The sequence below is a fragment of the Melanerpes formicivorus genome, unplaced genomic scaffold (assembly GCF_026170545.1).
Source record: "Melanerpes formicivorus ecotype bairdi unplaced genomic scaffold, bMelFor1.0.p_v2 SCAF_25, whole genome shotgun sequence".
Classification (NCBI taxonomy): domain Eukaryota; kingdom Metazoa; phylum Chordata; class Aves; order Piciformes; family Picidae; genus Melanerpes; species Melanerpes formicivorus.
The window spans coordinates 11,646,357-11,656,958 of NW_027142377.1; the positions used below are offsets into that span (position 1 = coordinate 11,646,357).

Consider the following 10,602-nt stretch of genomic DNA (forward strand, 5'->3'; position numbering starts at 1 on the left):
GGAGGGGACGGCGTCGAGCATCACATGCGCAGTGCTGCTGGCGCCGGGGCAGGTAGGAGGTGTCTACTTGGTGCTCTAGTACAGGACTCTCATGAGTGTAAGACGTCTTCTGAGCCTTATCTGACTCTACCAAGGGTGGTGCAAAACTATGTCCCTCTTTGAAACACTTCCAGGCGTGGAGATTTAACCGACTCCCTGGGGAGCCTTTTTCAATCTTTTGAGAATCCTTTCAATGAAGAAGTTTCTTCAAATACACAACCTAAAGCTCTCCAGGTGCAACTTAGGACATTCCCTCTTGTCTTACCACTTGTTACTAAGAAAAAGAGACCAAGATCCACCTGGCTTCAACCTTTCAGGTAGTTGCAGAGAGCACGTTACTTGGGCTGGTAGAGGAGAACTCAGCTGAGGGCACCTGTGAGATTTTATTTCTCTTTTAATAACAGGCTGTCGGGTGAGGATTTTGCGTAAAGTGCTATAATTTCATACATTCCGTGTCCCACTCACCCATACAGAAGCTGATTTGGATATATTTTAAAGTACTGCTGTTGAGGGGGGAACGACAAACCCCCAACAACAAAACAGAAACCCCATGAACCCCGAGGCCTTTCCAGTAATTTTGGCCTGTGTGACGGCTCGTAGGGAAGGCCTCGGTGCGCCCTCGCCGCCGCCCCCTCACGGCCCTCGCGCATGCGCAGGCCAGCGGCCGCGGCGGGCTCGGGCGCTGGAAATGGCGGCGCGGCTACGCCATGTTACGGTGGCTGGTGTCTGTGCTCAGTCACTCCTGTTTTATCTCCAAGAGTGACAGCATGTTCTATGCTGTGCGCAAGGGTCGGCGGACGGGAGTCTACCGCACCTGGTAAGGGCTGCGGCAGAGGTACTGCAGGGAGCCGCCCCCCGGGCCGGTCCTGGGCCACCCTCAGCCCTCCCCTTGTCTCTCTATTGCAGGGCAGAATGTCAGGAGCAGGTGAACAAGTTCCCCTCCGCCAGCTTCAAGAAGTTCGCTACGGAAAAGGACGCCTGGGCCTTTGTGCGGGGTGCTGCGCTGGGGCCGGAGCAGCAGCCCGAGCCCGCAGGTAGCTTCGTGTTCGCCTCAGCCCCGGCGGGGAAGGGAGAGCGCCCCGGCGGCGCTGGGGAGGAGAGAGGGAGGCTGCAGCGCTCCCTGGTACCGCCCGCCTGGCTCCTGCCTGGCGCCTCTGTAAACACTGCGGTGCCGGGCTAACGCGGGCAGCGGCTGCCGCGTGGGTGTCTTGTACTGACGGAGTGCTGTGGGAGGAAGTGCAGTGCTGGCTCTGCCCGTGGGCGCGGCGGTAGCGGTGTCTGTGCAACTGGGGTGTTTCTGTAGGGGTTTGCAGAACGCCGCTTCTCGTAGCTCTGTTTTAAGGACCGTTATGTGTGTGTCTTCAGTTTCATCCACAATCAAGAATGACTGTTCTTTGCTAGAATATTACTTGCATAACCACTTAGGGCTGGTGTCAGTTAACAGACTAGAGTTGCTAATTGCAGAATGGTTTGAGTTGGAAGAGATCTTAATCTAGTTTCAGCCACCTCCATGGGCAGGGACACCTCCTGTTATAGCAGGTTTCTCAAAGTCCCATCTAGTCTGGCTTAGAATACTGCCAGGCTTGGAACTTCCACAGTTTCTCTGGGAAACCTGTTCCCAGTGTTTTACCACTCTCCTGGAGAAGAATTTCTACCTAATGTTAAGTCTAAATCTAATGTCTTTCAGTTTGAAGCCGTTAAGCCTTGTCCAATCACTACATTTCAATCAGTCAGCTCTTAATCAATCTAGCAGGATCCCAGCCATGAGCCCTGCTCCTTTAGTGGGTGAAGGATCTTGCAGTTCACTGCAACCCTAACCAAGCCTGGGAGCAACCTCCTGGCTGAAGGAAGAGCTCGAATCTATTCTTTGCAGGGCTTTATCCTAGTCCTGAGTCAACTGCTGTCTTTGGAATCACTTGTTCCAAATAATATTGGATCTTTAAAAATGTTTTTCTCCCCTTTTGGAAGTGGCATGTGGTCCTGGAGCTGTAACACAGGAAAAGGGTGACAAGAGAGAGGAGCCAGAGGGGAGCGTGTTGTGCTGCAGCACATGCAAAAGGCCCTATGAAGAGCCTGCAGGTGAAGAACACGCTGCAAAGCGTGTGAAACAGGAGGAGGTGGCCTCAGCACCCACAGCCAGTGAGGAGAAGTTTTCATATATGGGTGAGCTCTTTCATTAGTCCTAAACTCTTTGCAGTTCTTTGCAGTCCTGTATAAGTAACAAATTAATTATTGGGAAGTTTTTAGTAAGGAGGTTTGTGTATGGCAGCATCAGGTTCAGCTTAATGTTGTTTCTGTTCTAAATGGAAATGAGAGCAATGATCTCTTTGCTCGCATTGTCTTCCAGTGTGATTTTAACTGCTTTTGACTGGTACAGTGCAACCTGGTTGTTACAGATGACATTTTATGTGTGTCTGGATTACTGGCTGTATTTAAATACACAGATGTGGCTGGGAAGCTTTAAGGTTGAGTGAAGAAAAGATCTGCAGTGGGAGTATGGAGCTTGGGGCAGAGGTGCTTCTTGAGGCTGGCTGATTTGACAGGAGGGAGGGTACGAAGCTGCAGTGGGGCTTGTGGTGTTTTGCTTTACTAACTGACATCTCTTCTGTGGTTAACTTTTTGAAGAGCTCTCTGAAGAGGGAAGTTTTTGGGGATTAATCTCCTGACAGACATTTCATTCTGCTTAAAGAGCCTACGTCCTTGAAGGGCTGGTTGAATTTCTGCTGTGGGTCCTTTCCTAGGTGACTTTGCAGTTGTTTATACAGATGGCTGTTGCTCGGGTAATGGACGCAACAGGGCACGTGCTGGAATAGGGGTCTACTGGGGACCAGGTCACCCTTTGTAAGTAGCTGGAGGGATTCTTTACTTTTAAGAACTATGTTATTGTTTGTTTTGTTAGTGATTTACAGTACCAGTCTCCTTTTGCATACAGAACGGTGCTGTTGAGACTCGCAGTGACAGTGCTGTGAGACTATTGAGTTACTGAGGGAAAAGGAGGAAGCAGCTTCTCTGGGAGGTTACAACATGGGGACAGTCAACCACAAGTCATATTTTTAGGGAATGAAGCTACCATTCAGGTGATGCAGGAAGTCTTTAAGATAGATGTAAGTGTGCCCCGAAGACAGCAAATGTAATTGAATGTGATGACAAGTCCATGTAGGCAGGGTGCAGTGTGTGGGTTGAGGCTGCAGCTAGAGTGTGTATTTGTAGAATTGTTTTGGTGACCAATCATTATCTAATCTCACCAAGTCTGTTGCTAAACCATGTCCCCCAGCACCACATCTCTGTCTCTTTAAAGACCTTCAGGGATGGGGATCCAACCACCTCCCTGGGGAGCCTGTTGCAGTGTTTAAGAACCCTCTCAGTCCAGAAGTTCCTTCTAATCTCCAACCTGAAACTCCTCTGGTGCAACTTGAGGATGTTTCCATGTGCCTCTTGTTACTAGGAAGACTCCTTTATTAAAAAAGAAAAAAAAAAGTAGCTGCCTTGTGTTGATTGTTCTAATGTGTAGCTGTTAGACCCCATTCTGAATATTTGGGCTGACTAATCTCCTGTTCATTCCTTGGAGACAGAAATATCAGTGAAAGGCTTCCTGGACGGCAGACTAATCAAAGAGCAGAAATACATGTAAGTAGTAAATGGCATGAAATGATTTTGCCTCTTAGTCTGCACTACTGCACTCAGGAGTATTTAAACTTTGGCCTTCAGAAACTAGTTACAGAGCTGTGAGGGGAGTGTACAAAACATAGAGTCATAGCATCTTTGTAGCTGGAAAAGACTAAAGATCATTGAGTCCAGTTGTATCTAACTCTACCAAGGCTGGTGCTAAACCATATCCCTCAGCATCACACCTTTGTGTCTTTGAAACACTTTCAGGGATGAGGATTCAACCACCTTACTGGGGTTATCAGAAACCCTTTCAGTGAGTAAGTTACTTCTGATATCCAATGGATATCAGGAGTTACAACTTGAAACAAATTATTCTCAGGGTGATCTTTATTGGCTTTGAACAAGGAAGGTAATTCACCTTGAGAATTCCCAAACATCATCCTCCCAAGCACAGATACTTAAAACAGCTTGGTTCTCAAGTCTGCATATTATCTTTTGCATTTTTAACGTGGATATCTCAGACTTTGGGGTGAGGGCTGCTGAGTAGTGGTTAAGAAGAGAATCAGCTTTTTATTGTGATAGTATTAGAATAGAATAGAATAGACCAGGTTGGAAGAGACCTTCAAGATCATCGTGTCCAACCCATCAACCAATCCAACCCACCCAAACAGCTAACCCATGGCACCAAGCACCCCATCAAGTCTCCTCCTGAACACCTCCAGTGATGGTGACTCCACCACCTCCCCAGGCAGCCCATTCCAATGGGCAATCACTCTCTCTGTATAGAACTTCTTCCTAACATCCAGCCTAAACCTCCCCTGGCACAGCCTGAGACTGTGTCCTCTTGTTCTGGTGCTGGCTGCCTGGGAGAAGAGACCAACCTCTGCCTGTCTACAACCTCCCTTCAGGTAGTTGTAGACAGCAAGAAGGTCTCCCCTGAGTCTCCTCCAGGCTAAGCAACCCCAGCTCCCTCAGCCTCTCCTCACAGGACTGTGTTCCAAACCCCTCACCAAGTTCATTGCCCTTCTCTGGACTCGTTCCAGCAGCTCAACCTCCTTCCTAAACTGAGGGGCCCAGAACTGGACACAGGACTCCAGGTGTGGCCTAACCAGTGCAGTGTACAGGGGCAGAATGAGCTCCCTGCTCCTGCTGGCCACACTGTTCCTGATGCAGGCCATTATAGTGTCATATGCTGTAGATATATATAACAAACAATTCCAAGCTTTGAGAAGTGCTCTCTGTTACTCCTGAAATGAGCTTGTGTTGGCACCAACAGATTCAGTCTTCCCTCTCACCTTGTCTTCATTTTAGTACCGCTGCTGTCCTGCCCTGTGTGTTTGGGATTGAGTGAAATGAGGGATTCATAGCATTAGAAAATTGTTTTGCTTGGAGAAGACCTCTTAAGGCCATCAAGGTCAGCTTTTGACTTAACACCACCATGGCCATTACAACACTGATCTGATGAAAAGCTACAGGAATTTGATTTTAGAGAGGGACAAGCAGAGGTGGTGCTGCTGTGCCAAAGATCAAACTTGTCACTGGAGAAGTTTTCAGCCCTACAGCCAAACCCATCTACTTTGCCCTCTTACTCAATTTTTATTGGGTTGTTGGTTGGTTGGTTGGTTTTTATAGTACTATAAAATAATCTCTTTTAGGGATTCTAGAGTGTTGGAATTGGTGGCACAAATCCTTCCTCCTCAAAATTAGGGAGAAAATGCCTGGATGCTTGGGGTGCAGTTGATGGAAGCTTAGATGAAAATTGGTTAGGGAGCTTGCTCCTTCAGTACGAAGCTGAATAGCACAGTGGTTTGGGCTTTTCTTGCCAGTGAAGCTTAAGTGGTTTCTTGTTTGCCTGATTCATGAAGTGGCCATCTGCATGTGTCATTGTGGGAGCCTCTACTCCAAAGCATGGTGATTCTCATTGATAGATGGCTGCAATACCCTGTGTAGCCCTGTTAGTTTCAGGTACCTTGCTGGTATTTTAATCACTTCTGTGCAAAATCCTGTTCTGAACTGTGATTCTTTTGAAATGTCCTTAAGGCAGCCTGCAAAGCTATAGAGCAAGCAAAGAGTCAAAACATCAAGAAACTAATTATCTACACTGATAGCAAGTTCACTATTAATGGTAAGTTAATGATTCTCATTTTCCAGATTCTTAAAGACACACTGCATGCTTTTTCATGGCACAAGGCTGTGCCAGAGCATGCTGGGTCCTGGGGAGAGGGATGGAAGGAAGAGAATGCATACCTTATTTCAATACTCATGGCTGCTTGGGTGGAAGAACTTGAGAATGTTACAGGGGTCACCTGCTAACTGCATGAAATGCAAGGAGAGACCAAGTGCCTGTTACAGGAAAGGCTGACAAGTAATGACAGCATTTTTATTTGAAAGCATGTAGTATCAATCAGCTGAGAGACAAGGCTGCCTGTGTATACTCTTAACAATGTACTCAGGAAAGTACTCTGAAGTTGGTGCAGGTCCCACTCTGGTTTGATAAACATTACTTTGTGAAGTGTCAAGAATGTATTTCTGAAATGAGAGAGAGAGACCAGTGCTTAAGTAGAAATGAGTGGGGTTTGGTTTGCTTTGCAGGAGAGTTTTGTGTGCTAGATTGGTGACTCTGTCATGAGAGCAGTAAGGGTGTCTTGCATTGTTGAAACCACCATAGGTATTTTAAAACATAAATAAATCTTTCTTTAAGCAGCAGTACAGTAAATTTGCTGGCCAGAATGTTAACTCTTGTTCTGTGGAAACCTGCTTAGGTGGCCCTTCTGTGAAGGATTCTGTCCAGTGTGCAGAAACTTTCTTCTGTGCCTGTGTTTCCCCTTAGTTTCTCCAACAAAGCCATATTAGCTTATTCTTAGCTTCATTTTGCTGAAGTTCATGTTGTCATTTTATGTGTAATGCTTATATGAGATTGTAGTCCTTATCTGTTCAGGAAAACATGGTTGGGTAATTCAGGTACTAATGGGAAAACACAAGTTTGAAATCAGTAGAGAACCAGACAAGAATATCTTCTATCTCCAGGGGCTTTGCTTGGGACTGTACAGAGTTAATGCCTTGCTGAAAGGCCATTTGCTCCATCTTGATCCTTGCTGGCCTCTTTAACAGCATCTTTATGGTGATGCTCCTTCTGTGTAGGTATTACAAGCTGGGTCGACAACTGGAAAACAAATGGCTGGAGAACAAGTTCGGGAGGAAGTGTAATAAATAAAGAAGATTTTGAAAGACTTGATAATCTATCAAAAGACATAGAAATCCAGTGGGTGAGCACCTCAGTTCTTATTTTATGGGTATCTTCAACCTGCTTTCTTGTAAATACTTACAAGTGTGACCATAACTAACTATCTTAGAGTGTAATAGTGTGCATTGCTAAGTAAAATATCAATGCAGAAAAGCTCTTGTCTTTAAAGCAAATAAGCAACATGATCTAGGCTCTTGGAACCAGTATTTTATTCATTAAAATGTATGCTAATGTCTGTCTTCTCTCTTGCTCCTACTTAGAAAGTGCTTGCAATAATTATCTTTAGGTTGTTAGTACGACTAGTGGATGAAATTTGTGTTCCTGGAAAGCTAAGCTTAAAACATAACAGTGTCTTTAAGTCACAGCTGAAATAGGGGCTTGTTTCTCAGAACTCTTAAGAGGGTGGTTTGTTGTGTGACTCAATTAGGAGTGTCTTTAAACTGGGAAAAGAAGAGAGCATATCCACCAATAAACTAATTCTATTTTTCTGACCCTTAACTGTGTTTTTTTCCAAGAAAGCTGGGCACAGAAAGTCTTGAGAATACCCATTTCTCAGTTGTCAGTTGTTCAGGGAGGAAGCAAACCCACCTTCTATACACGTGTTACAGGAGAACACATTCCACCAGGAACTGCTAACATCAGTGCCAAACATTGTGGGGACTGCAGTGTTTATTGCATCTCCTCCCTCTACATTCTACTCTGTGCTATGAGCCTACTGATCCTAGAAATGAATGTCTGTAACATTGACTTTGTGGCTGGTAATAGCATTTTTATTGGGCTTCTCTCTTTGCTCTGTAGCAAACAGGATGAGGTAGCTCTGTGCTGTGTGCTGCTTCTATGTGAAATCTGTTGCAGATACCACTCCATCCATGTTGCTCTGTGTTTCAGAGTGTGAGACTCCAATTTAAAGGCTGACTAGATCTTATGTAACTACTGCTGTTGTCTGTTGATGGGAACAACTTGATGGGAAAAACTTTAAGACTAAGGTCAAGGCTTAGCCGTCCTTAGGATATTTTGGCATGTCCACCTTTACAGAGCTAAGCTAGTACCAAACCCTTGCCCTGTAAACCTAACACCATGGTGCACAGGCTTTATCTTTGTTCCCTCTCAGATCTTGTAAATGTCAGGCTTCCTTTTCTTTCTCATCTTCCTTGCCCACCCTCCTCCACCCTTCCTTCTGAGAAGGATGGGCTTTGGGTTAAAAGTGTTTTAATTTCCAAACTGAAGGATGGATTTTAAGACATCTGAAAAGGGAGAGACTCCTCCCATGGCCTTTTTCTGTAGCAAGTTAGTGCTGTATCCATCGAGGCTGGCTGTCCCTCTGGGAAAAGACTAGCTTGCTTTGAGCACTCAAGTCAGGTAGGTTTTTATTTCTTCTCTTAAAGTAGGAGTTTTGAGCTGGAGCTGTTGTCTGCATTTCTTGAAAGCTAAGTGGCCCTTACCCAGTTCACTACTTCCCATAAAAATGATTGTCAGCATTTGACAAGAATTTCTTGGAGGAAGGGAGATGATGAATGTTATTGGTACTAAATGTGATAGGAGGCCCTCTAAGGAGACACTACTGGAGTGTGAATGAAAGCATGCTGTGTGCTCAGATCTCATGTATCTACTCTTTTCTTGATCTCTTGCACACCTAATGCTTCTCTACTTTTGTCCTAACAGATGCATGTCCCTGGTCACGCTGGCTTCCGAGGGAATGAAGAAGCTGATAGGCTAGCAAGAGAAGGAGCTAGTAAACAAACATCCTGACACAGGGGGACTACAGGCTGCTGTAGTGAGAGCAAGAGGATTAACATCCCAGGAACAACTGGACTGCTGTAAATGTTTCAGAGTTGAACATTGAACTGTACATATTTATCAGCTTCTGGGTTGGAAGAGCCCACATTTGCTTCTGTGCTGTTACAATCCAGTTAATATTTAATTGATAACACAGAGTGCTTGCTTCATTGCCATCTTTCTGAAGGGCTGCAGTCAGTGTTTTTAGCTGCTTTGAAGACTTCAGAATTCACTGGTAAAGGCAGGCTTCTGAAGTAATGTTAAGCCTCAAGAAGTAATATTCAGTCTTTATCCTAAATGTTGTGCATTTTCTTCTTAATGAAATAAATGAGGGGTTTGGTTTTGTTTTGTTTTGTTTTGCAGTGATATATATTAACAGCCCCAAATAGGTGGGAGTGGGGTGACTTTGGTGTGTGTTGGTTTGGTAAGAAGTCAGGTCTCACACAAATGTCCATGAATATGCTTTGGCATTCTGGTGCTAGCACAACTACTCTACAGATGGGCTTGCAGCACTTGCCTGTGCTTTACAGCATCACCACTTGCACAGAAATCTGCAGACTCTTGTATGTTACTTTGCAAGGTAGCAGGAACAAGCTGAAAAGCCAGGTCACAGGTAAACTTGAGCAACACATTTTTGCTGTTCTTCTTGGTTAATGTCCAAGTTCTTTGTTTCTGGCTTCCTGTTCCCATTAAGTAATTTATCATTTTTTTATGCTTATTGGTTCTCATTAGCATTGTTAGTTCCTCTGCAGTGTTGTCCCAAAGGTAATAATTGGCCATTTTATCTGAAATGGAGCTAAAGATGATCAGCTCTTCCGGTTGTCAAGTGGTTGAATGATTTTTTTTTCCCAGCCAATGATGAGATTAATGGGATGGCTAATGTGCACTTGAATTAGAGAGCAATTACCAGTAATCAACATAGTCTTATTTTCTGTGCATGCATATGGGAAAAGCAAATGGATTTGTTGTGCTGTCTTTGCCAACTTCTTTCTAAGGTACCTTCTTCATAGCATTGAACAGTACAGCTGAAGCCAGAAGTCACTAATTATTTAATTCATCGATTAATAGAATGGTTTGGGTTGGAAGGGAGCCTAAAGATCATCTGGTCCAAGCCCCACTGGCATTGGCAGGGGTACCTTCCACTAGACCAGGTTGCTGAAGGCCTCGTCCAACCTTGAACAACCTCCCTGGGCAGCCTGTTCCTTTGTCTTACCACCCCTGCTGTAAAGAATGCCTTCCTAACATCCAGTCTAAATCTGCTCTCCTCAAGCTTCATCCCCTCTTGTCCTGTCACTACAGGACTTTGAGTCCCTTTTTGGTTTTCTTGTAGGCCCCCTTCAAGCCCTGGAAGACCACTATAGTGTTTCCCTGGGGCCTTCTCCAGGCTGACCAGCCCCAGCTCCCTCAGCCTGTCACCAGAGGGGAGGTGCTCCAGCCCTCTGATCATCTTTGTGGCCCTCCTCTGGATCTGCTCCAGGAGTTTGATGTGTTTCTTACAGTGGATGCTGTACTCTGGATGGGGTCTTGGGAGTGCAGAGGAGAGGGTGTGACCAGCAGGATGATGGAGGTGATTCTTCCATCTTGATGCAGCTCAGGATATGGTTTGTCTTCTGGGCTGCAGATGCACACTACCAGCTGATGTTTGTGTGTTTTTTGTTGTGGTTTGGTGGTTTTTTTTTTTGGTCAACTGAATCCCCAAGTCCTTCTCAACAGTGCTCTTGAGTCACTCCTGGCCCAGTCTGTAGTTGTGCTTGGGATTGCTCTGACTTGGGTGCAAGACCGTGCACTTGGCCTTGTTGAACTTGATGAGGCTGGCTTGGGCCCCCCTTTCCAGCCTGGCTAAGTCTCCCTGGATGGCATTCCTTCCCTCTAGCATGTCAGCTGGGCCACACAGCTTAGTGTCATCTGCAGACTTGGTGAGGGTGCACTCGGTG

General features: G+C 45.6%; 1 protein-coding gene across 2 annotated transcripts; it reads left to right on the top strand.

Annotated features, from left to right (window-relative positions):
• Window positions 1-705: 705 nt before the first annotated feature.
• RNASEH1 (ribonuclease H1) lies at window positions 706-9,014 on the top strand. Of its 2 annotated transcripts, XM_068153364.1 has the most exons (8): window positions 706-856; window positions 946-1,073; window positions 2,008-2,202; window positions 2,781-2,880; window positions 3,612-3,666; window positions 5,689-5,773; window positions 6,790-6,914; window positions 8,555-9,014. In XM_068153364.1, exons 1-8 carry the CDS (start codon window positions 747-749, stop codon window positions 8,639-8,641), a joined length of 885 nt encoding a protein of 294 aa, XP_068009465.1. In that variant the 5' UTR covers window positions 706-746; the 3' UTR covers window positions 8,642-9,014. The 2 variants fall into 2 exon arrangements, with proteins under 2 accessions (XP_068009465.1, XP_068009466.1); XM_068153365.1 differs by lacking the exon at window positions 2,008-2,202.
• Window positions 9,015-10,602: the final 1,588 nt, after the last annotated feature.

Coding starts and splice junctions, on each gene's coding strand:
- RNASEH1 (XM_068153364.1), top strand. CDS start 747: ATGTTACGGTGGCTGGTGTCTGTGCTCAGTCACTCCTGTTTTATCTCC. Junction 5,774..6,789: donor TAGCAAGTTCACTATTAATG/GTAAGTTAATGA, acceptor CCTTCTGTGTAG/GTATTACAAGCTGGGTCGAC. Junction 6,915..8,554: donor AAGACATAGAAATCCAGTGG/GTGAGCACCTCA, acceptor TTGTCCTAACAG/ATGCATGTCCCTGGTCACGC.